Here is a 24,324-nt window from a genome sequence, read left to right as displayed (position 1 = left end):
AATTTTAAATTGCTAAATAATCAAACGGTTCACGGCTTGATGCATGTTATACAAATATGTATAACAGCCAAACCCGTACGACTGTACGTACGTGTTTCTAGTTTCATCCCTAGCTAACTGACCTCGATCAGGGCATCAGTGTGTAAAACAACCAACCGTCATTTGAATTTTCTTCTTCAAAAAGAAACCGTTGTTGGCAGTTCCCGCTCCCCACAGGCCACAACTACTGTGTCCTTCGTCATTCCCCTCTTGTTTAATTATCTTCCCAAAAAAACAACATCGACTCCCAGACATTCCCAAAATGACAACCCTAACAAAACTATGGCTGATCACCATCCTCTTCTTCCTTCCTTGCTTTCTCCGCGACGTCTTCGGAGTCCAGATCCTCTCCAAATCAAAACTCGAGAAGTGCGAGAAGACTTCCGATTCCGGTGACCTCAACTGCACTAAGAAGATCGTCCTCAACATGGCCGTCCCTAGTGGCGCGGTAAGGAACAAACTTATATATTACCCTCAATTATTTTAAGAACGTTTTCTCAAAAGCATTAGTCTTGATGGAATTGCTTGATATCGATTTACAGAGTGGGGGTGAGGCTTCGATCGTTGTGGAAATTGTAGAGGTGGAGGAGAATTCAAGCAAGAAGATGCAAACTTTTCGAATACCGCCTGTCGTGACTGTTAATAAATCCGCAGCTTATGCCTTGTATGAGCTTACGTACATTCGAGTAGGGCAAAAGCTCAACTTTTCTTGTGAACCTTGTGCTTTTCGATTTTGAAACGTTGTGACTGATACTGGTAACATTTACATTCAGGATGTTGCATACAAGCCAGAAGAGTATCATGTTGAGACTCGAAAGTGTGAGCCGGATGCAGATGCCAAAGTGGTGAAGATATGTGAAAGGCAATTACAATCTAATATCCTTTTCTTTTGTTACATTGGGATTTAGTTTTTTCTTACCGTATATCTTTATGTTTGAAGTTATGTGGAATTTACCTTCGGATTGTAATTTCCAAGATCCTTATACTTTGATTGTTATAACTTTGAAGTTAGGTGAGACAGTTTGGTGCCACAAGTGATGAACTATCAATGTCTGTTTTGTAGGTTACGAGATGAAAATGGTCACATCATCGAGCACACAGAGGTAGATTTTCCACACTGTTTAGTATCACTTTGACAGCAGTTATCTCTTTTATATTGCTTGCTAAAAGGTTGATTAGTCATTCCAATTGCATTATGCATGGTTGATAATCTTCAATATGATTTACAATCTGAATCATATCTCTTTGATCTGTTTTTCATAGCCAATGTGCTGTCCTTGCGGGACTCAGCGGCGAGTCCCTTCATCATGTGGAAATGTTTGTAAGTGCATTTTATGATGTTAGTATCGATTATACATCACCAACTTGCTGTAAGACCTGACTGTTCTTGTGATTAGTTGACAAGTTGATGAAAGGAAAGGCCAATACAGCTCACTGTGTCCGCTTTCCGGGTGATTGGTATGAACCTTATACTAAATTGATCGTTGCGATTTGATATTTGATTCTTGCTCAGATCGATCTATTAGACATCCATGAACTCTTTGTTATATGTGTGAGTCATCACATGATCGTGTAAACATAAATAAATGAACTAATTTCAGTTTACCCCCATCAACTTTAGGTCGATCATCATGTTAGTCATTCTTCTTTCAATTTCATCAAAAACACCCCTTGACTCTCAATTTTCATCAGCCGTGTTAGGTCGATCATCATGTTAGTCATTATTCTTTCAATTTCATCAAAAACACCCATCGACTCTCAATTTTCATCAGTCGTGTCCAAACCCCCGTTCTCCATTCAAATCCTCCGTCAGGTGATGACGTGGCATCAAGAAGAAAGAAATTCCGAAAATAACCTTTTTGACCATTTTTCCCCCATATCGATACACATTTATGTTTCCATCACAACCCCTTAGCTTTAGTGATTTTGGTGGGATTGAATGTAATTTGTTTATTTTGTCCTTTTTCTGTGGGCCCAACGACTTCAAATTTGGTTTTTTTCTTAATGTCATGTCATCACATGACGGGGGAATTTGATGGAAAACAGATGTTTGGATACGGCTGATGAAAATTGGAAGTTGAGGGGTGTTTTTGATGAAATTGAAAAAAAAAAAGACTAACATGATGATCGACCTAAAGTTGACGGGGTAAATTGAAATTAGTCCTAAATGAATATCAAAAGTAATAGTATCAAACTGTCTTTAGACTCATACTTGTTATATTTTGATCATGATTCTACCAGGTAGACTGATTTTTCTTTCGTTAAAATTTATTTAGGTTTCATGTTTTTGGTATTGGACAGCGGTCAGTGGGATTCAGTGTTCTCATTCAAGTAAAGACAGGATCTAAAGTTTCGGTATGTTGTTTCTTCTCATAATTGGACCATATCTATATTGATTGCTTATGGTATAGTACTCTTGTTTCGGGCTTTCTGCCATGACCTGATTCTGACCTGATTCTGAACTGAGACACATGTAATAGTAATATGTCATTCTGTTCTGGTGATGAATTAGAGTGTATTTCTTCTGTCCTGAGAGCTTATGGAATGTTCATACGGAACTATACACAGCCCCATTTTCCCAATGGAATGAATTTCTGTTCTTCCTTTTACTTCACAGCACTCTATCTATGATATGTGGTTGATTTCATTGAATCTATTTTCTCTTATATGATATGTGATTTATTTTATTGGAAGTGAAAGGAGAGGTTATAGAAAGTTTTGTAAGAGAGGTTTTCGTACACCTTTGATTTCTGCCAGGAAGTGCTTGTAGGTCCTGAAAACAGAACAGCAATATCCAATGACAATTTTTTGCGAGCTAATCTTATTGGAGATTTTGTTGGATACACAAGTATACCGTCATTTGAGGACTTTTACCTTGTAATTCCAAGGCAGGTATGCTTATTGGACTGATATACTTACTGTCATTCATACCAATCTGCATAATATAGGAAAAATAATCTGGAACACGCATTTCCTGCTTTTGTATATTTAAATATTGAAGCATATTGGTTGAAAATTAAGAACTGCTTGCAGTTGGTTTTGTAATTCAACTATTCAAGTAAGATGCATTGATTCCGAATCAGTGTACAGGGAGACACAATGTGAGAATACATAGCTCTTCCCACCATTTTCAGTAAAACGAGTTCTTCTTATTCAACTATACGAATGTTCAAATAAGTATCCACATTGAAAAGATACTAACACATCTTATTGAAATACATAAAGGATCTCCTTGATCTGCTAGCAGACTGTTATGTTTTAGGTTCCTATAAATGATCAAGCTTTTAATTAGAAGATATTTTTACAGAATCCGACACCATTTTGATTTCTTATACTGCTGACGGTCTCCTGTTCTTTGTGGGAAAGGGGGGGGGGGGGGGGGGGGGGGCGAGGTCAACCCCAGAATTTGGGAAGGAACTTTTCCATGTGGATGCTGCTGGAGAGAGTTAGATTTACTTTAGATGGTGTTGAATGTAATAAAATTGGTGTCGACTTTGAAGCTTTTAATGGGCAGCCAAACTTTTGCTCTTCACCATTCTGGAGTTGCTTGCATAATCAGTTATGGAATTTCTGGGAGGTCTGTGTATCCCTCTTCAAAGCTCTATCTTCTCTAAGAATTTACGCCCTCTATTTGTAAGGTTAAATTTTTACATATTGCCATGTTGATTCGCTTGGACCTTAGCATCATATTCTCAAAACTACTTGCTTCAAGATCTTAACATGAACTATGTTGATGATTCGACATACGTGCTCTATTATCTATTATTCATTTTCATATATGTCATGTTTATATTTGTATGAAAAGCCAGGGTTTATTTCCTTAAATGTAGAGATGTTTCATAGACTTGTGGTTGTTTTGTATTTGGTAATAGAGTTATGATTGCTTATGACAGGCTGATCGAAACCGTGTCCAAAGGAAACAGGTGCCGCTTTTTGGTGTGGAAGGGAGGTTTGAAAGGATAAACCAGCATCCAGTAATGTATCAGAAATATTTGAGTTACTCTTCTGAAGGAATTTCTATCATTTGGATACATATAAACTCTGATTTGGTGCAGAATGCAGGAACTCATTCGTTTTCCATTGGAGTCACGGAAATCATTAATACAAATCTCTTGATTGAACTAAGTGCTGATGATGTAGAATATGTCTACCAAAGGTTAGTATTTCCAGACTAGGATTCATGTCTACTACTATCAAGTATCTGCAGTACATTGATTAATGTTAACCGGTATTGTTTTGAAACGATTAGGTAATCCACTGCTTGTCTAATAACTGAAATTCGGCATAGAATTCGAATGCCCCTTTCTTATTGCTGAGTGTATTATATAGGAGTCCTGGGAAAATCTTAAGCATCAATATCCCCACATTTGAGGCCCTTACTCAATTTGGAACTGCTACAATCACAGCAAAGAATACTGGTGAAGTGGAAGCATCTTATTGTTTAACGGTAGCCTACTGACTATTTTCTACTTCAATGAATAATTGTTTCCCTTATTCTCATTGATATTTTTGGATTTCTTTGATGGACGTCATGGTTCTATAACTTTTGGTTCTGAATGGGGACTACAACTAGTTATTTTTTTACTAGGATACTGTCTTTAGCTAAGAAATAACAAGTTATGCACAGCTAGGTGGTAGGATTTTATATGATTTTGTTTTATGAAGGTTCCATATCATTTCCCCTGGATGATTATTTCGTATGATAGTATTATTTAACATGCTCTATTCAAATCTGGTTCTTAATTTGTGATAAGTTTTTGACAGTTTGGATAGTGAATTTGTGATGCTAGTGAATACCCAGTGATCAAACTTCATTGTGAAGAAATTTCTTGTCTTTCTTTTGGGCCATGAGTATATTTCTCCACTTGAACATCAAATATTGAGTCTTCCCTAGTATTTGAAATGGATGCATTACTCATTTACCAGCTTCAGTGTAGTAGTTGTGTGTGACACAAATACCTTTGTTGCAGTTTGATTGCTCAAGTGATGTCACCCTTATGGAGGTACTTTTGTCCACACTGCTCATGTATCAAGATTTCCAACATAATGAGTATTAAGTTGTTAGAAAATGACTGTTTTCAGGAACAATACTTCATTATGAAGCCAAAAGAAACGTTAACTCGATCCTTCAAACTTTACCCAGGAACTGATCAAGCTGCAAAATACGTCTGTGCAGGTATGATCTGCCAAACTCAGAATGATGATAAAGTGGCCTAAAGTATTAATGCTGTGACTAATTTCTGGACCTTGAATGCAGCTATACTCAAGGATTCTAATTATAATGAAGTTGATAGAGCTGAGTGCCAATTTTCTACTACGTCTACTGTCATTGATAATGGATCACAGGTTAGTATAGCTTAGAAACAAGAAATTTCATTTGATTTTGAACAAAGTATGAAGGTTGCTGAACCCCCATAGAATAAGGTTGATGTTACTTCTTGAAATATCATAACCTTTTGCATGTGATAGATATGAACCACTCAAGTCATGACTTGTTTCACGGTATTCCCTTTAAGCCACCAAAGACAGGAACAACTGGGTTCTTTGACTCTATTGAACACATTTGGAACCATGTGTGGAAGACTATCATAGATTTCATCACTGGAAAAAATTGCAGGTACTTGTTGCATAGTGGAATAATCTAAATTTTGGCTCATTTTTAAGTTTTAACAGATATACTCTAGATTCAGATATATAATGCTGGTATTATTACTGGATTGGCTGTTGAGTCATTTTATGTGTAACATGATAATGCATGTCCAATGTGCTGGTTGCATTCAGACTTTCCTTTCATATCTCACTAGCCTCTTAACACACGTGTTATTACTTTTATCTTTTTGTTTTTTAATTGCGAATAACTGCTAATGCAGTTGCAATTCACTAGAAACCGTTCCACGTTTTTCTTCTTTTTTTTTTGTTTATTTTTTTGTTTACTGCTTTTATATTTTGAAAATACTTTATTTTGTTGTCATTTACTGTATTAACCATCCTTGATTTGTGTTTTTCTATATCAAAACTCCTCTATCATAGGTAATACGGATAGTTTATAAAAAAGGTTTCACCATAACACACCAAAGAGGGTGCCTGACTTTCTAATAGTAGAGATACACAGTGTTCTAAAAATTGGCACTCCTAGGCGGAAGAGCCTTTAGGCAGGTCTAGCCAGGCGGCCTTTGGCTCTGTGCAATATATATGCATAACCAAGCATATGTAATGGTTTGGAACTGCATCTGCTCAGTTATACAAACTTCAATTCTTATTGCTTCTTTTGTTTTCTCCATAAACAGAACAAAATGCTCTGGATTCTTCGACTTCAGATGCCATATACAGTACATATGTATGAGTTGGATTTTGATGTTCGGTCTACTTTTGGCAATTTTTCCAACGGGTAAACCTACTTTTCCAGAATTAGTATATTTTATACTGGATGATTTTGGAGATGCAAAGAAGACATAACATATTATTGTTGAGGTGCAGTCATTGTGCTCCTGTGGCTTTTACATCAGAAGGGACTTTTCGATCCTTTATATGAGTGGTGGGAAGATCATTTCTGGGAGGATAGTCCGAGTACCAAGAATACAAGACACAGAATTAATGTAGATCACCGGCAAGTTCATGTTCATAAACATCATACGCATGAACCAAGGCACCACAACTATGGTTCTCATCATAAAAGAAAAGGCACTCACCACGATCACAAGCATAGCCACTTTGAAAGAGGCAGTGAGTACCATTACCATCTGCACCATGTTCACAAGGATAAGCTCAAGCATGGCCGAAGAAAGAGTTCAACTGTTATGCAGAAAGTACGCTGATGATAATACTGGATACCACGGCCATAAAAACATAGGAGAACAACAAAAGACTATTCAAAGTGACCAGAGTCCAGACCTACAATCAAGTGAGGCAAGAGAAATCAGGTAAGTCTGTTGCATACCAATCTGTTTCCCTTCTATACAGAGATAATGAATGGCACTTGAAAAGTTGAACTGATACCATCTTCATATTGTAGACATGGGCATTACTATATCAAGCTCTTTATTCGTTAAGTGCAACTTTCCAATCTCAGCTCCTATTTATATCTCTTGACCTGTTTCCTGTCATTTGTTATGTTTCTATGCTTCCATCCTGTACGCAGTTATCTAGGTAGAAGCACAAAACTTTGTGATCCTGTGCAATAATAGTTATTTCTTGTCTCTCTTTTATTGGATTTTTTTATTTTTTTATAAAATTGCATAAATACATTTGCCAACATACTAGTCTGGACTTTGAACCTTATTAAATCAACAAAATAAGATTTGAAGTAGTACTGTGCTCCAGAGGCAGCAACCCTCACTGAACAGGAGGCGGTGGCTTTGCCATGGTGTACGTAACCCATGTTAACATGTACAGTTCAAGTATCTGGAGTTATAGGCTGTTCGCCATTCCTTGTATCTTTCTGCTGCATCCGGATGTGAAAACCACCTGGAAATTGGATAGTATAATTTCGTACTGTCTTGCCTCCTATCACTTCCCACCTGAAAGTTTGCAAGTAAAATATGTTAATTAGTCTCCACCTCTTTCCAGCCCCATCTCTATTGCTCTCTGATTGTATTTGGAGGATACACTTACCTGTACTTTGTGACTAAGAAATGGACAAATACAGCCATCTTCACCTTACCAAATTCTGCTCCTACGCAGGATCTCAAGCCACCACCAAAAGCCATAAAATCTTTGGATGCACCACTTTCCTTACCCTTCATTCATTCCATCATTATTCATTATTCAGGGATAAGAGGAATGGCAATCAAGGTTATCGTCCAAGTTAGTTTTTATGTACCTCCCATCTCCATGGGTTGAAGGCCAGAGGATCTTCATACTTTTCTGGGTTTAAGTGCTGGGGTTGGAAACAAACCAGAACTGACCAACCTTCTGGGATCGTATATCCTGCACTCACGCCCATAGTGCTAGGGTTGTTAATACATATATAATATATCAGTTGAAATTTACTAGGACGATTAAGTTTCCTTAATAAGAAGACAGTACTTACCCTTGAACTGTACTTCTTTTATTGCCTTTCGAAAGATGCCTGGCACTTGACTTGCTAGTCTAACGGTTTCATTGATGACCTGTGAGTTCATATAGTTCATGAGTAAAACAATGCTATAGAAGAGCAAACAGTTAAGTTTTACACCTTTTCTTTTTTCTAAAAAAAATAACCTGCAATGTAAATTTCATTGATTTGTATTCTTCCCATGTAAGTCCTGAATTTGCATTTTCTCTTCGCTTTATAATCTTCTCATGTTCTTCCTGTTATGAGCATTAGTCAGAAATAATAATAAATAAGAATATTTTCTGGTTATGAAATAGAGCAGTTAACATGGTTCGAACGAGAGTTCAGACCGTTAATTGCTTTAGCACCGGAGGATGCTCCGAAACAAACTTGAGGAGCAGAGTCATTGCTGTGGAAGTTGTTTCAAAACTTGTATAGAGCAGCAGAAACATCAAATCAAAACAAATTTCTTCTGTTAACACTGTTCCTTCTTTATCAAGTTCTTGAAGGACATAATCAAAAAAATCAATAGGTTGCTTTCGAGATGTTGCTCGTCTTTCCTGCAGCATGTCTTTTAGCCTGCTCAGTACCCTGTCCCTACCCTGCAGAGAGAATGATGAAGCTCAGAAGCAAGTAATGAACGTGGGCATATATATAATTAGCATTTCTGGAGAAGAATTGATGCTTCTTCATTCAGGTATAGAGTATAGATCAGTCAAAAGTACTTACCAAAACAACTTACAGATCAGTTCACAAAATTGCTAATTTTTTTTGTTCTATGACTGATATCATTTTCTTGTTGATTTTGGCCCATTAATATTTGGAAGTCAGCATGCACCAAACTACAGCTACAATAGTCCACCAATAAACTCCTTTACCATCCCTTTTTGGTTCTACCATCTGAAGTGAATATATGCTTGTTTTTGAGTGCTATCATGTCATGAATGATGGTGCCAAACTACCAACAAAGAATTTATGTGTACCTGTAAACATTTGTGAAAAGCTGTTCCGGGGATATTCAAAGGGATGGCAATCAGTCCATCAGCGAAGGCACTGAAGTTTGCCCTTAGGTTATCTGAGGAGTTACTGGAATCATAACTCATGAGTCTCTTTGCAGAGAGGGAAAATATCATCTGCAAATCAAGACCAAATCAATCAAACTTCAAACACCATACATACATGCTGTCTAAACTTTTAAAGAGAACAGCTATCTGATGAGTAACTAGAACTGAAGAAAGAAAATCCGTAATATTACATCTGCAGCTGCTTCTTTAACATCTGTAGTGTCTTGAAATGACCATTGTTGCATACTTGTGTGTATTGCTTGTTCAATTTCAGGTAGCGCCTTTTTAAGGCTTTCGGGGCCAATGAGGTTTAGCGTCATCCTCTTCAGGTATTTGTATACCAACACATGCACGTTTCCCATCTGTTGTTTGCCAAATATCTTTTGCACAGAATCTGGATACCCACTTTGAAACAATTTATCATCTTGTTGGAACACATACATATTGAGTTCAGGGTCTGTGGACACTATGAATGGTGCTCCCATCAATTGACTCTTGAATATTGGTCCATACCTACACATTGAAAAATGCAAAATTAGATGAATCTATGGTCTGTATAACATAAATATACACGGTAGTTTCATACATTAATGGTTCAATACTAGTATAAATTTCTTTGAGTCCAAACTCCCTTACATTTGCTTACATATTCTACATTTTATATCATCTAAAAGTTCAAATAATCTTAAAAAAATTATGTAAATAAAAAAGAGTTTGGACGCACAAGTCCATGCCGGCACAGATCAAACATTTTCCCTAACATTCTACATTGAATCTGAACTTCTGAACCACACAATCAAACCCCAAATCATCCAAAAACCAGTTCTAAAAATTGAAAAGATAACCAACCTGCCGAAAATCAGTTAGAATGATCATGTCAAACTGTCAAGAACTACTAATTAAGATGAAAGAAAAGGATAACAATAAGGAGAAGCATATATAACATAGTAGAAGTAGCTATTTACTATATTCAAAATCACCTTTCCCTCCTTGTCTTGATGAAAGGTGGAACATCAAAGGAGGAGTTGGGAGCAAGGTACTGTAAGGTCTCGCCTATGAGGGGCCAACCCATCGAACCTGGTGGAAGTTTGCCATTGCATCTGGGATTTCTCCACCTGTAAACCCAGTGTGTAATCCCTATAGCAACTAGCGCTACAATGCACACACCCAACATCTAACAGTCTAACTATCAACTACAGATCGGGAAGATCTTTCACAAACTGATCGATAAAGAACAGATGATTATTGATTAATTAATCGAAGAAAAATCTCAACTGAGAATGAAGTATATATGCATCTGTGAAGCATCCAGTACGTACTAGACATGGCAGAACCGCAGAAGTAACAACTTGCACATGAATATATATAATATTTATTTAATCATTTGAACCGCAAAAGTAACAACTTGCATATGAATATATATAATTTACAATGTTTAGAACACAATGTGTAGATCATTTTTACAAAGTTTCATCTAATTTGAAGAACACAGTGTGTAGATCATTTATGTAAAGTTTCATCCAATTTAAAGATCATTTGAGCTTCCATAATCGTGATTTACACGAACGGTTCTGTTTTGACAGTTTTTGTTTTGTTGATTTATTTAATCTAATTCGGTATCCAAATGATCTTCAAATTAGATGAAACTTTGCAAGAATGATCTACACACTGTGTTCTAAACATTGTACGGTTGAGATGTGGAAATGCGACCTAAAAGTGAGTGAAATAAGGAGGTCCACACTTTAATTTCAAAGCGGAACATCGCTCTGGAAGGGAACTGTATATATGTATGGCAAAAAATCACAAATAGTCAATGAGTTTTAACCCATTAATCACTTTACTCACTCATATTTCAAAAATATAATTTAACTCTCTCACTTTTCATTTCGTCTCTCATTTAACTCACTGCCATTAACTCAACTATTAAGAGCCGTTAACAATGAGGGTATATATATTTGTCTAAACACCAAAAAGGTATTCCAATTAGTTTTTCTTTTGAGGAAAAAAAAATTTGTTCTTTCCTCATCAGATTTTAATTCTAAAACATTTGTTTGGTATAAACAAATTTATAATTAAGATTTTATCTCTTTTTCGGCTTCACATGTTTGCCCTTCCGACCAAAAAAAGAAAAAGAAAATCATTCTCTAAATATAGCTGTTGACTATTTTAGAATTTAAATAGCAACATCAGATTTAAACATAAATTTAAAAACTAATATAATCAGGGTGCGTCTATTGCTACCCCACAAACCACTTTGCTCATCCACACGTTGTTGATTTATTGAAATACAAAAATATCATGATGTAAAATTACAACAAGGGACAATAAGCTGTTACAAATTACAAATTTTTATTTTTATTTTTATTTTTTTGTTTTAGATGAACACAAATTTCATAACTCTAACTTAGATTTATCATATTCGGTCGTGACTCGTGAGTATGAAGAGACTAGCACTTAACATGAAAATGAGGTAAACTGTTTATATATTTTTTTTCTTTGTTGATGATTCATCTATCTATTTACTCATTATTTCTCATATTTACAGACATTGTGTATCTTGATATCGACTGATACCATTGAGTTGTTAAATTTGACAATTTTTTCTTGTTCTTTAACTTGGATTTATACTTTCATGTGAATTTTTGTTCACTTGGTGATTTTACTTACCTTGAGCAAATCTGAATTTGACAAAATATATGAAGAGAATGTAGGGTGAATAAAATAGAATTTTGAAAAGGGTTTTTTAGGTATTGTTAATGGGTGAACAAAGTAGACTTGCCATTAAAATTATATGAGTGGGGTGTGAAAAGAATGTGGGGTGAACAAACTGGTTTGTGGGGTGGCAATAGACGCACCCTATAATCAGGGTGATGCTATTAGCACGATTTTTTTGTTATTAACACAATTCTTTTTTGCTATTAACACACCTCATCTATTTTTTTGTCCACACATTTCAAATTTACCACTTAAATTTGTTTCATTATTGATTATCATCATAGATTGTGTTAATAGTAAAAATGAGTGTGTTAATAGTCACTTTATAATCCATGTAATTTGTGATTTTTCTTTTCTTCATTTTTGATGTCATATTGTGTTCATGCTCACTCCGCTCTGAATGTGGAGTTTGAGGCGTGCAGAGCACATCTACTACTTGGTATTCACCAAGGTTGGTTGGATGTAGGCATTGAGAGTGACTATACCATGTTGATTGCTGCCCTTGGTAGAGAGGAGGAGGATCTATGGGTTGAATCCTAGAAGATTGTAAAACTTATATGTCAACTTTTCAATCCGTTAGAATTCGTCACATCTAATGTGATTTTTGATTTGTCTGTTCTTCATTTTTGATGTCACATTGTGTTCATGCTCACTCTGCTCTGAATATGGAGTTTGAGGCATGTAGAGCAGGTCTACTACTTGGTATTCACCAAGCTTGGTTGGATGTAGACATTGAGAGTGACTATATCATGCTAATTGTTGTCCTTAGTAGAGATGAGGATGATCTATCTGAGGTGGGTCGAATCCTAGAAGATTGTAAAGCTTATATTTCAGTTTTTCAATCTATTAGAATTATTCACATCTAATGGTGTCGCCGATCAATTGGTGCACCTTGCTAGCTTGGGTGTACCTAATGATGTTTGGTTAAGGGATACTCTTGTTATTAGTTATGATGTTTTTTACGAGAATATTAGTTATGTAGCACGAGGTTTATGTTTTATGTCCTCCCTGATGCAAAATATTATTTTTATTAATGAAATAAATAAAACCGGGCATGAGGCTGAGGGGAGTTATGGTTAATGACATTTTTTTTTTTTGTGAACAGAATGGTTTATGGAATCTAAACCCAAAAAAAAAAAGTCACACAAAAAAAAGCAAGTGGTTGAAAACAACAAAGAAACTGTCATTTGATCTCAAAAAAAGAGTACGTTATGGCTTGTGAAGTCTAATCCAAAGAAAAAGTTGTGTCTTATGGAAAAAGCTGGTTACCGTACCCGTTACCCCAAACACCACCATGGTCTGTCTCACTGTCTGCCACCCCAAGTCCCCTAATCATTCGACTCTCATCGTGTTTCACATGCTCTTCAGGCCCAAAGCCCACAACTTGCCCACCAAAACAATCTCTCACTCTCTCTCTGGGTTTAGCATACGGATCCTGAATCCGATAAATTTGCTTGGGAGTGTAGGACTGTTGGAGCCTTGGATGTACAGAATAATGACTCAATGGGTTTGATTCAGATTCAAATTGGGGTCTGTTCTGTTAAACTGTTTCTTTGATTGCGTTCTTTCACTGTCTTTTTTCTTTCTTTTAAGTTTTCTCTCCAACAAGAGTCTCTGGCTTTTCTCATTTCTGTGATGTTGTACTGAAATACTAATACTTGAATGAGAATATAGGGAGAGAGAGAGAGAGATATGATACTGAAAGTCTGAAACATTATTTTTTGGCATCTTCAACAAATTGATTTCTATCATTTTGGACGGAAGCTAACTATCTAGTCGATGCTTTGCTCATTTGGGACATATATACAACTCAGCTTGTCAATTGGACTACCCTGGTAAACGAGCTTCCAGTAGCTTTACCATTTCTGATCGTTTGCATTGGTCTCTTGTAAAATAAATATAATTGGACTCATCAAAAACATATTTGTAAGTAGGAAATACTGTACATTATTCCAATACATCATTACAATCAACTTAGCCTTTAATATCAATGTTCACCAATCTTATGATAATAAATAAAACCATTACTACTTAAACCTTTTCAAAACTATAACTTATTATAAGAGTCATCACATTATTACATAATATTATTCAAAATTAAGACTCTAGGCTTCCAGAAATCAATAAGGATTCCATAATAACTTCGCTCCGCGTAGAGATGCAGTTTCATGTTTCTAACATATATCTTTCTTCAGTATCTGGATGTGGAAACCATCAGGAAATTGTATACCAGGAGTTCGAACTATATTTCCTCCTCTAATTGCTTTCCACCTGATATAAAAATGCTGTATAAGTTGCATATATAGAAATGAAGCATTGCCACATACTGTTGAATATAATTATTATCTGGTAATGAACAACTCTGGTTGTTCTGGCAGTATATTCTAGATAGATCTCTCATACCTGTACTTGGTAAGCAAGCAATGGAGGAATACAGCTATCTGCACCTTGGCAAAGTCTGCCCCAACGCAGAATCTCATGCCACCACCGAAAGCCATGAAGTTTTTGGATGCACCATTTTTCCCCGTTCCCTGTAATAAATGGTACTCCCCCATCTTTTCATTAGTTCAATTCAATTGATGATGAGTAACAATGTTAATAATTTCCGATTAGTTTTGACCGTGACAGTCCAATTACTTTATCAGACTAGACTTTCAGAATAATGTATAGTTATTAGGAGGCTTTTTCTGTGCCCCATGTACATACCTCCCATCTCCATGGATTGAAATCCAGAGGATTCTCATATTTTGCTGGATTCAAGTGCATTGCTGGGGGACAAACCATAACCGTCCAACCAGCTGGAATGGTGTGTCCTGGATCCAGAGGAAATAACAACTTATAATCAAGAATTCCTATACAAATTTGTAGTGGAAGTAAAAACTAAAAGGACACTCCAAATTAAACAAGCTTCATGCACTAGCCTTTTGATCCATCACAAATAAAATGAAGTATCGATTTCCTACATACCCTTGAAACTAATTTGGCTCATAGTCTTGCGGAAGATGCCCGGAACTATATTAGCAAGTCTAACCGTTTCATTGATGAACTGCAAAATTGACAGACAAATTGTATATGTGAAGTTATGAGTTATGACCAACAGAAAATGAGTTTGAATATCTCCAAGCACTAAATAAATTTAACTTTTGAGACTTACCTGAAATGTGAAAGTCATTGATTTGTATTCTTCCCAAGTAAGTCCAGAATCAGCATCAACCCTTTGTTCTAAAATCATTTCATGCTCTTCCTGCATGCATGGCATAATAAAACTTATAGAAGTAAATGCTTGAGCATTATTAATTCATTTTTCTACTGTATATTGAAATACTACTATGAGATCGAGATCAGATACCGTTAGTTGTTTCAGAACCAGAGGGTGGTCTGAAAGAAACTTGAGGGCTAAAGTCATAGCTACCGACGTTGTTTCAAAGCTGGCGAAGAGTAGCAAAAACATCAAATCTAACGACATTCCCTCTGTCAGGAGTGTTCCATCCTTGTCAAGTTCCTCAATCACGTAATCGAAAAAATCTATTGGCCGCTTCATTAACTTTGCTCGTCTTTCCTGTAGCATGCTTTTCAGTGTGCTCAACACTCTTTTCCTACCCTGATATTGTTGAAGGTCAAGATCATGAGAAGAGACTACATAACATGATCAAAAGAACTAGTAACCTAAGCAAAAGAACTAAAACCAGTAAAACGTACTGAAGGAGCTAGCTAGCATTCATTATGAGAAAGAAAAAAGGTTCTTGTCATTAGTTATATTTCGGCGAAGAATAGTATACAAAATGGTTTAATACCATTAGTTTAACTCTCCATCGCTCAAACTATATCATAATAAAATTACTAAAGATTCGCATCTAAAATCAATTGGCAACGGATAAAGAAGGTTATATTTTTCCGATGTGAGAGTTATTTTCTTTTTCACATCCTCAACATATTTTAGTGTAAGGTCTAATGATAGTACTAAATTTGATTCACGAATTACGTACCCTTAAAGACTCGTGAAAAGCTGTTCCAGGGACGTCCAAAGGAAACGATATGAGTCCGCTCATGAATGCATCAAAGTTTCCCTTTATATCTTCATTCGACTTATTTGAATCATAACTGATGAGCTTCTTTGCAGTGAGACCAAAAATCATCTGTCAATTAAGATCGAGTTAATTAGCTAATCTCGAGCAAGATGCACTACTACACCGGTTCACATCAATGACGTTTGAAAAACGTCATGAAATGTCTTTCATAGCATGCTTTCAGATGATGATTTCCAAAGACTGTTAGAGAATATATATAAGTGATAATGTTATACGTACACTTGCAGATGCTTCTTTCAGTTCTATGCTGTCTGCACATGACCATTGCTGCAATGTTCTTTCTGCTACTTGTTGAATTTCAGGCAGCATGTTTTTCAGGTTTTCAGGGCCAACAAGGTTAAGCACCATTTTCTTGACGTATATGTGAAGAAACCCATGCAACACAGCCATATTTTCTCGGCCAAGAATCTCTCTGACGGAATCTGGATACCAGCTTTGAAACAACTTATTCTCTTGTTGGAAGATATAGTGATTGAAATCTGGATCCGTCGATACTATAAGCGGTCGTCCCACCAAACTAGTCTTGAATATTGGCCCAAATCTACAAAATTGGAAGCTGGAGTATAAGGCTATTTGAATCAAGGAAATTCTTAGCTTGTAATTAAGTGCATGCGATACTTTCTGAAGAAAAAAAGTTAAAAATAATCAAATATTTCATGGAAGTACGTATATATTCACCTTTCCGTCCTTTTCCTGATGAATGGAGAGACATCGAAAGAGGTGCTGGGACTGAAGAAGTGTAAGCTCTCTCCTATGAGTGGCAAACCCATTGAACCAGGTGGAAGTTTGCCACTGCATCTGGGATTTCTCCACCTATAAATCCAATGTGAAATGGCTATGGCAACTAATGCTACAATGCACAGAGACAACATCTTCCCAAACTACTGTATCAAACTGAGGTCGAGAAGACGAGAACGTACTGATCGAATAAATACCAGATGATCGATGAAAAATTCGAAGAAAAATTGCAATTGAGATGGAAGTAATGCAGAAGATCTTAAATAGACAAGGCTGAAGTAACAACTAGCACTAGAAATAATTTAGACGATATTATCTTTTCTTTCTTTTCTTTTTTTTTTTTAGAAGAAACGATATTATCTTTAATCTCTGTTCATTTTCGGGTGTATATATTTTTATTTCATGCATGATGTTCTTAGTTTGGTGTTGCACCGTCTGCTTAATTCTATGTTGCACGGACACTCCACACGTGCCCGACACGGCAAAAAACATGTTCAACACGCCACACGTGTCCGAAAAATTTGACTTTTCCAACACGTTGACCGGCCTGACACGTCTATTTACGACACGCCATGTCAACTTTTCTCATTTAAATAAATAAATAGGCGCAGTAGAGGTCCGTCGCGCAGTCGCACACAACCAAAGAGAGAAAAGTCAGGAAACGACGCAGACGAAGAAAACGTCGCCCATTCGATCTCTGCATAATTATATGAAATTTTCTATGAAATTTCTTGCATAATTATATGAAATTATAATTATGACGTGGCGTGTCGTGTCGTGTCGTAAATAATTATTTCATGTATAATTATATGAAATTTTGTGTATAATTATATTTTAGTATATTTTTTATTTATTAAAATACATAAATATATAATTTTGTTTGTCGTGTCGAAAACTCAGTTTTTGAATTTTACCACACCGTGTAGTGTCGCCGTGTTTGTGTCCGTGCAACTTAAGCTTAATTTGATGCCTTCCGATCTTGTCTGTTTCTTTCATGTCTTCTTGCCTTAATATATATAATATATATATATATATATATATTTATATATATATATATATATATGTCATTCATTCAAAATTCCAACGAATCTAAATTCATGGGATCCACATGCAACCATAAAGAAATAGATTATTTGTCAACAAGCTTACCTGCTCGATCATAAAAGAATTTTTTTAATTAATTACGATAAAACAGATAAAAAATTTGTCAATCATGGTGTTTCATATTTTGTTTGCATTTTCAACAATTCAATCTCCATATATCAGTTTGAGATTTCTTGTGGATGCTTTGCTCATTTGGGATAATATAAAACTCAGCTAGGGATGACAATGGGTAGGGTAGGGTCAAGGGATCAAAATATCATATTTGTACCTTTTTTCATTCCTTATCCCCGTACTCGTCTCATTCTCCGTAATTAGATAATGGGGATTCCCCGTACCCGTCTTATTTGGGGATTACGTTCCCATACCCGCCCCGATCCCCGTTAACGATTATGTAATAATTAATTTTTAAAAAAATAATTATGAAATATAGAAATATGAAAATAAAATCAAATATATAGATATATAAATAAGTTTCTTGATTCAATCCAATAAAAACGAATACAAGTCTCGGTTAAAAAAAAAGTTTCTATAAATATTCATTAAGAAAATCATAGTAAAAAAAATATTACAAAAGATTTTACATAAATATCTATTTATAAATAATATATATATATATATTAAAAAATAATATTTACATCCTAAATGGGTGGAGATGGGGACGAATATCAAAATATCATACCCGCCCCATACCCGATTCAAAAATCCGAATACTGAAGATCCTCATACCCGTCACCCGTTTATTCTCGTATATCTCCCCCGTTAGGGTCGAATACCCGTGGGTACCCTACCCGCTGGGGATTATTGCCATCCCTAAACTCAGCTCGTCTCTTGGACAACGTACTACTCTACTTGCTCAATTCTCTAATGCTTTCTACTTAATTATTTTAGGAGTTTGTTGTAGGAGGGAGATTCACATTAAGGAAAAAAAAAAAAAAAATCATGTAGGGTACGACGAGATAGAGCTATTGCTAAGAGTCTTAATCTAGAACCCCACGTAAAATTGACTTTGGTAGCTATCGAACCAAGTGACAAGTAACCATCACGCAATTAGGCAAGATATCAAACAAGGACAAGTTCCCAACCCAACTAATTTGACTACTTCCGGGCATATCCCTAGGAGCACCCCTATTACCTTAGCCCATAAGAAGCCAGAGTCTCTCTTATAAGAATTCGTCACATCTACAGAGAAACAAATGGTGTCGTCAATTGATTGACACACATTGTTAGCTTGAGTGTACTTGATGATGTTTGATTAGAGGAGACTCCTGTTATTATTCATGACGTTTTCTACGAGGATAATAATCATATTAGTTATGTAGCTCAGGGTTTAGGTTTTATTTCCTCTCTGACGCAAAACACTATTTTTATTAATGAAATACATTAAATCGGGCGTGAGTGGAGTTATGGCTTATGGAATCTAATCCAAAGAAAGCATTAAAAAAAAAAAACGTGTTTGAAAACAACAAAGAAACTGTTAATTGATCTAAAAAAAACAAGAAGTCATGGCTTGTGGAATCTAATCCTAATCCAAAGAAAAAGTTGTGGCTTATGGAAAACGTGTTTGGTTATCCGTTACCAAACACCACCATGTTATGTCTCACTGTCTGCCACCAAATCCTTCGACTCTCATCGTGTTTCACATGCTCTTCAGGCCCAAAGCCCACAACTAGCCCACCAAAACAATCTCTCTCTCTCTGGGTTTAGCGTACGGATCCTGAATCAGATAAATTTGCTGGAGTGTAGGACTGTTGGAGCCTTGGAGGCTTGGATGCACAACATAATGCCTCAATGGGTTTGATTCAGATTCAAATTGGGGTCTGTTCTGTTAAACTGTTTCTTTGATTGGGTTCTTTCACTGTCTTTTTTCTTTCTTTTAAGTTTTCTCTCCAACAAGAGTCTCTGGCTTTTCTCATTTCTGTGATGTTGTACTGAAATACTAAGGATCAGTTTATACTTGAATGAGAATATAGGGAGAGAAAGAGATGATACAGAAAGTCTGAAACATTTTCACACAACTGGTACAAGTATATTCCATAACTTGTATTATATATATATGTCGGAACCTGCTTCTTCTTCTTTTTCTTTTGCTTCCACCCTTACACAAATGAACATTGCAACAAAATAAGTAGAAGCATAAGCATAAATATTTGCATGCCTGCGACATTTCGGGGTTCAAGTATCTGGAGTTGTTTGCTGTTTCTTGTTACTTGCATCTTGTTTCTCCTGTACTCGAATGTGGAAACCATCTGGGAATTGTAAACCTGGAGTTCGGACTATATTGCCACCCCTCACTGCTTGCCACCTGAAAAATTTAGACATGAATTGTTAGTCTCTGCTATACTATACTACTGTTTTCTCTTGGTTTGGACATTTGCAACATTACCTGTACTTGGTCACCAAGCAATGCAAAAATACAGCCATCTGCATCTTAGCAAAGTCTGTTCCAATTCATTACAAACTTCAATTCTTATTGCTTCTTTTGTTTTTTCCATAAACAGAACAAAATGCTCTGGATTCTTCGACTTCAGATGCCATATACAGTACATATGTATGAGTTGGATTTTGATGTTCGGTCTACTTTTGGCAATTTTTCCAACGGGTAAACCTACTTTTCCAGAATCAGTATATTTTATACTGGATGATTTTGGAGACGCAAAGAAGACATTACATATTATTGTTGAGGTGCAGTCATTGTGCTCCTGTGGCTTTTACATCAGAAGGGACTTTTCGATCCTTTATATGAGTGGTGGGAAGATCATTTCTGGGAGGATAGTCCGAGTACCAAGAATACAAGACACAGAATTAATGTAGATCACCGGCATGTTCATGTGCATAAACATCATACGCATGAACCAAGGCACCACAACTATGGTTCGAATCATAAAAGAAAAGGCACTCACCACACGATCACAAGCATAGCCGCTTTGAAAGAGGCAGTGAGTACCATTACCATCTTCACCATGTCCACAAGGATAATGAGCTCAAGCATGGCCGAAGAAAGGGCTCAACTGTTATGCAGAAAGTACGTTGATGAGAACATTGGAACGGCCAAGTGAAGAAAAAACAATCCGTTCCCGCATCAAAAAGTGACCAGAGTCCAGACATACAACCGAGTGAAGAAAGAGTCAACTTGGTAAGTCTGTCTGTGGCATACCAATCTGTTTTTGCTTCTATACAGAAATAGTGAATGGCACTTGAAATAATATATAATACCCCAGAATTTTAGATACTAGTTTCTATTATTTTTTTTATTTTTATTCGGTTGACTTTTTATTCATTGGGTTTCTCAAGACACTTCCTTCACGGAAGTTGTAGAGCATGACGATACGAGTTCGTAGACACGCGACACGCGTAAAATGGACTTCGTATGAAGAAGTTATGGTCAGCGGAAGTTTGTGACTTTATGGGATTTTGGGTTAAATAGAAAAATGTGAGGGTTGTTTTTAGAAACCCTATTTTTCAGAAAAACCCCAACTCCTTCTCTCTCTTTCCTCCCGAGCCGCCCCTGCACCTTCATTGTCGCCGGCATGAAACTCAGTTGTCCGGCCACTGTTTTGGTCGCCTCTGGTCCAATTCGACTTGCTCGGTCACTTAACTCCATCTACGGCGTCGCAGGCCGGAGACCGAGCTGTTGGCCGGAGAAGCTTCACGTGGTCCGCCGAAGCAGAGGTCTACCGTCTGGCCGTCGTCGTTCGGTGCGCACAGACCTCCTCTCCATTACTAGGGCAGCCCACTCGTCATCTCGCCGCCTAGACGCCGCTGCTAGGCAGAGGAGTTGTGGCGGTCTTGCCGGGATTTCGTTGTTTTCGACGGCGTTTTAGGCCGGAGTTGGGTGAATCTTGCTCTCCTCCTTCCTCTAGAGATGTTTATGTCTCTCTTGTGATCTAAAGTTTGAAGTTTGGGGAGCTAGTTGCAGAATTTGGGGCAGAGCTTGTGATGGCTGTTTGGAGCAGTTCAAGGCTGAATCGAGCTTAGCCTCAGGTATAAAAAGTGTTCCTTTTGTTGTGCTCTATAAGGTTGTTGTTGGGAGTTTGTGCAGATTTTGAAGTTTTGGGGTGGCACGTGGGGCCCACTCGCCGCTGTCTGTGGCGGCGCGTGGCAGCGCGTCCGGCAGTTTCCTAGCTCTAGGTTTCGGTGGTTAGCTAGCTCTTGTTATTGTGAGCTTGTTGAGATGTGGAAATTCTAGGTTTGGTGTAAGGTTTGCATGTTAGGACATTAAGTTTAATCTTAGGCTTGTGTGAGGTTTGAGTTTAGGTTTGAGGATTAGAGGCAGCTTTATTGAGTCGTTAAATATGACGACTTTGGAAAGTTGTCCTCCCTTGGGTTAAGGTTTGTTAAGGGTGCAATATTCTCTTTAGTTTGTTTGATTACTAAGGTTAGTATTTGTGTTGTTTAGGTAGCTTGTGGAGTTGTTTTTGAGAGTTGGTTCTTGAGTTTCTTTGGTGAAGACGCAGCAGGAATATATATGTGAGTAACATCTCACCATGGTTCACTTGGAACCAATTATTGATGAATTATGATGATGATTATGATAATTATTATGCTGATGATAATGATTATTATGATGATGATGGTGATGATGATAAAATGATGATGAATTATGATGATGATTATTGTTGATGAGTATGATGATGATGGTGATGATGATAAGGTTTATGATGATAAAATGATGATGAATTATGATGATGATTATTGTTGATGATTATGATGATTTTAATTTAAAAATTTTATTTTTGGTTGTTTTAAAATATATGAGCTTGATCACCAACGGCTTATAGGTAAGATAAAACAAGTTTTCCTATTATATGATTATTTTTAAGGTTCATGAAATTATAATACTTTTTTAGTTCTTGATAGGTTATTCTTGTGGGAATAACTATGCATTATGCATATAAATATATCTATGTGGAAGGATATAATTTTATGATGTGCTTCTGGGTTGTTGATGTTGATTTTATTATATTGTGATTTGTGGTTTAGATAGTCAAACCAGGTTCTAAGCCTTTAATCGGGTGATTGGTTACGGTTATGATGATTCTACCCTTATGTGAAATGTTGTGTAGATAGTCAAACTGGGTTCCAAGCCTTTAATCAGGTGATTGGTTACGGTTATGATGCTATTATTATTTTGTAATTTGATATTGGACAGTCAAACTGGGTTCCAAGCCTTTGGCCGGGTGATTGGTTACGGTTAGGAATAGAGCTTTAGTCCGTCTGTCGGTGTAGGTCATGGGAGGTATGTCACATCCCGACTCTTATATTTTTACCTTATTTATTAGCGTGATTATAATAAGAATTTTACCGTCTTGATCATTGAGTTAATAGTTTAATTGGTCCCTAGAGGGGTTTCGGGGACGATTATTGTGCGGAGGATTATTCGTGGGAGGAAATTATGTCGACAGTAAAAATGGTAAATTTTAGCTAGTAAAAGGTCATTTTTATTAGGGTATTATTTTGGGGTGTAAATTTTAGATTGGGTTTTGGTATATAAGGTTGTTGGACCGGGTGTAGAGGCCCATCTTTTCTTTTCTCTTTTTCCTCTCTTTTCTCCTCCCGGTTTTCTCTCTCCCGAGCCCCTCCCGCTGTCCGGTTTTTCGACCGCCAGACCGCCGCCGTCCGGCCGCCCCAGACCGCCACACCGGTCCCAATCGATCGGTCTCCGACCCAGCTATCTCCCAGGACCGGTGACAGCCCCCCTAGCGCCGCCGTGAGAGAGCGGTGCCGCCCGAAAGGCTAGGCTGCCCCGAACTTCCGGTCGCCGGAACTCCCTCCTCCGGCCACCAACCCGGGCAAGCTTGGTACGGTTTTGTAGCCCTCCAACCCAGCAGCCTTGCCCTAAAAGGACTCACTCCCTCTTGAGCTAGGTAAGGAGAAATTTGAGGTGGAAGTTTTATGGCGTTTTTGATGTTTTTAGTCGATTACCCTAGTTAGGCTTGGAATTGGTGTTTGTGCTAGTTAGGAAAGTTGTAGAGCATGATGAGAGGATTATTCTGTCAAAATTTCATAGGTTTTGGAGGTCGCCGGAATTGGCCTCCGGCCGCCGCCGGTTAGAAGATTTTTAGGGTTTTGAGTGTGGAATATTAAGAGGAGTATATTGATGTGATTTATGGAATTTTTGGATGAGATTTGGATAGGTTTGTGAATTTCCGAAGTTTGGTATTTTTGGCGGTTAATTAATGTAGAATCCGGCCGTAGGATTTAAGTCGTATTTTAGAGAGGTTGTATTTACGACTGTTGAGTATGATATTTAAGTTCGGATCGTTCCGATTTAAGAATATCGAAGTTAGGCAATGATGAGCGTATTTATGGCTCTCGGGTAATTTTGCCTATTTTGATTAAATATTGGATTATTGATTGGGAAATTAATATTATATTTGGAACAGGACGTGAGGAGGCTCGAGCAAACGAGGCCCCAGATCGACATCAGGCTTAGGCCAAATTTGTGAGTGGACGTTTATTTTAAATAAATGCATGCTATAGTTCATGGTTGAACAATTAATGTTGCGGAATATTTTAACGTCATTTTAATTTGACGATTTTTATT

At 36.9% G+C, this 24,324-nt stretch overlaps 3 protein-coding genes and 1 pseudogene across 4 annotated transcripts in view; 1 reads left to right on the top strand and 3 right to left on the bottom strand.

Annotated features, from left to right (window-relative positions):
* Positions 1–301: 301 nt before the first annotated feature.
* Positions 302–7,103, top strand: LOC101299771 (protein HAPLESS 2-like). The gene is made up of 18 exons (XM_004300711.1): positions 302–487; positions 582–725; positions 813–901; positions 1,103–1,142; positions 1,303–1,360; positions 1,437–1,497; positions 2,316–2,394; positions 2,797–2,930; positions 3,418–3,616; positions 3,933–4,013; positions 4,095–4,195; positions 4,369–4,486; positions 5,010–5,042; positions 5,122–5,215; positions 5,297–5,391; positions 5,541–5,656; positions 6,327–6,427; positions 6,517–7,103. Exons 1-18 carry the CDS (start codon positions 302–304, stop codon positions 6,852–6,854), a joined length of 2,067 nt encoding a protein of 688 aa, XP_004300759.1. The 3' UTR covers positions 6,855–7,103.
* A 227-nt stretch (positions 7,104–7,330) lies between these two features.
* LOC101292018 (cytochrome P450 87A3-like) lies at positions 7,331–10,330 on the bottom strand. Its single transcript, XM_004298702.1, has 9 exons — positions 10,116–10,330; positions 9,327–9,648; positions 9,055–9,204; positions 8,422–8,673; positions 8,239–8,328; positions 8,069–8,147; positions 7,859–7,965; positions 7,651–7,775; positions 7,331–7,556 (listed from the first exon to the last, which is right to left on the bottom strand). The coding sequence occupies exons 1-9, from the start codon at positions 10,307–10,309 to the stop codon at positions 7,433–7,435; spliced, it is 1,443 nt and encodes a 480-aa protein (XP_004298750.1). The 5' UTR covers positions 10,310–10,330; the 3' UTR covers positions 7,331–7,432.
* Positions 10,331–13,776: 3,446 nt separating this feature from the next.
* LOC101292599 (cytochrome P450 87A3-like) lies at positions 13,777–16,906 on the bottom strand. Its single transcript, XM_004298704.1, has 9 exons — positions 16,617–16,906; positions 16,158–16,479; positions 15,837–15,986; positions 15,200–15,451; positions 15,005–15,094; positions 14,818–14,896; positions 14,557–14,663; positions 14,254–14,405; positions 13,777–14,121 (listed from the first exon to the last, which is right to left on the bottom strand). Exons 1-9 carry the CDS (start codon positions 16,808–16,810, stop codon positions 14,025–14,027), a joined length of 1,443 nt encoding a protein of 480 aa, XP_004298752.1. The 5' UTR covers positions 16,811–16,906; the 3' UTR covers positions 13,777–14,024.
* Positions 16,907–19,952: 3,046 nt separating this feature from the next.
* LOC101299483 overlaps positions 19,953–24,324 on the bottom strand; it is a 14,751-nt pseudogene continuing 10,379 nt past the window's right edge. Inside the window, exons 9-10 of the transcript XR_184790.1 lie at positions 20,164–20,218; positions 19,953–20,082 (exon numbers count right to left, since the gene is read on the bottom strand). The product of XR_184790.1 is annotated as a cytochrome P450 87A3-like (transcript). The remainder of the gene's footprint in view (positions 20,083–20,163; positions 20,219–24,324) is intronic.

The sequence above is a fragment of the Fragaria vesca genome, linkage group LG5, assembly GCF_000184155.1.
Source record: "Fragaria vesca subsp. vesca linkage group LG5, FraVesHawaii_1.0, whole genome shotgun sequence".
Classification (NCBI taxonomy): domain Eukaryota; kingdom Viridiplantae; phylum Streptophyta; class Magnoliopsida; order Rosales; family Rosaceae; genus Fragaria; species Fragaria vesca.
This window is presented reverse-complemented; position numbering and strand designations above follow the sequence as displayed.

Coding starts and splice junctions, on each gene's coding strand:
- LOC101292599 (XM_004298704.1), bottom strand. CDS start 16,810: ATGTTGTCTCTGTGCATTGTAGCATTAGTTGCCATAGCCATTTCACAT. Junction 14,897..15,004: donor CAATGACTTTCACATTTCAG/GTAAGTCTCAAA, acceptor TCAATTTTGCAG/TTCATCAATGAAACGGTTAG. Junction 14,664..14,817: donor GAGCCAAATTAGTTTCAAGG/GTATGTAGGAAA, acceptor CTCTGGATCCAG/GACACACCATTCCAGCTGGT.
- LOC101292018 (XM_004298702.1), bottom strand. CDS start 10,309: ATGTTGGGTGTGTGCATTGTAGCGCTAGTTGCTATAGGGATTACACAC. Junction 8,329..8,421: donor CGGTGCTAAAGCAATTAACG/GTCTGAACTCTC, acceptor TGCTCATAACAG/GAAGAACATGAGAAGATTAT. Junction 7,966..8,068: donor AAAAGAAGTACAGTTCAAGG/GTAAGTACTGTC, acceptor GCGTGAGTGCAG/GATATACGATCCCAGAAGGT.
- LOC101299771 (XM_004300711.1), top strand. CDS start 302: ATGACAACCCTAACAAAACTATGGCTGATCACCATCCTCTTCTTCCTT. Junction 4,196..4,368: donor GTAGAATATGTCTACCAAAG/GTTAGTATTTCC, acceptor TGTATTATATAG/GAGTCCTGGGAAAATCTTAA. Junction 5,216..5,296: donor TGCAAAATACGTCTGTGCAG/GTATGATCTGCC, acceptor CCTTGAATGCAG/CTATACTCAAGGATTCTAAT.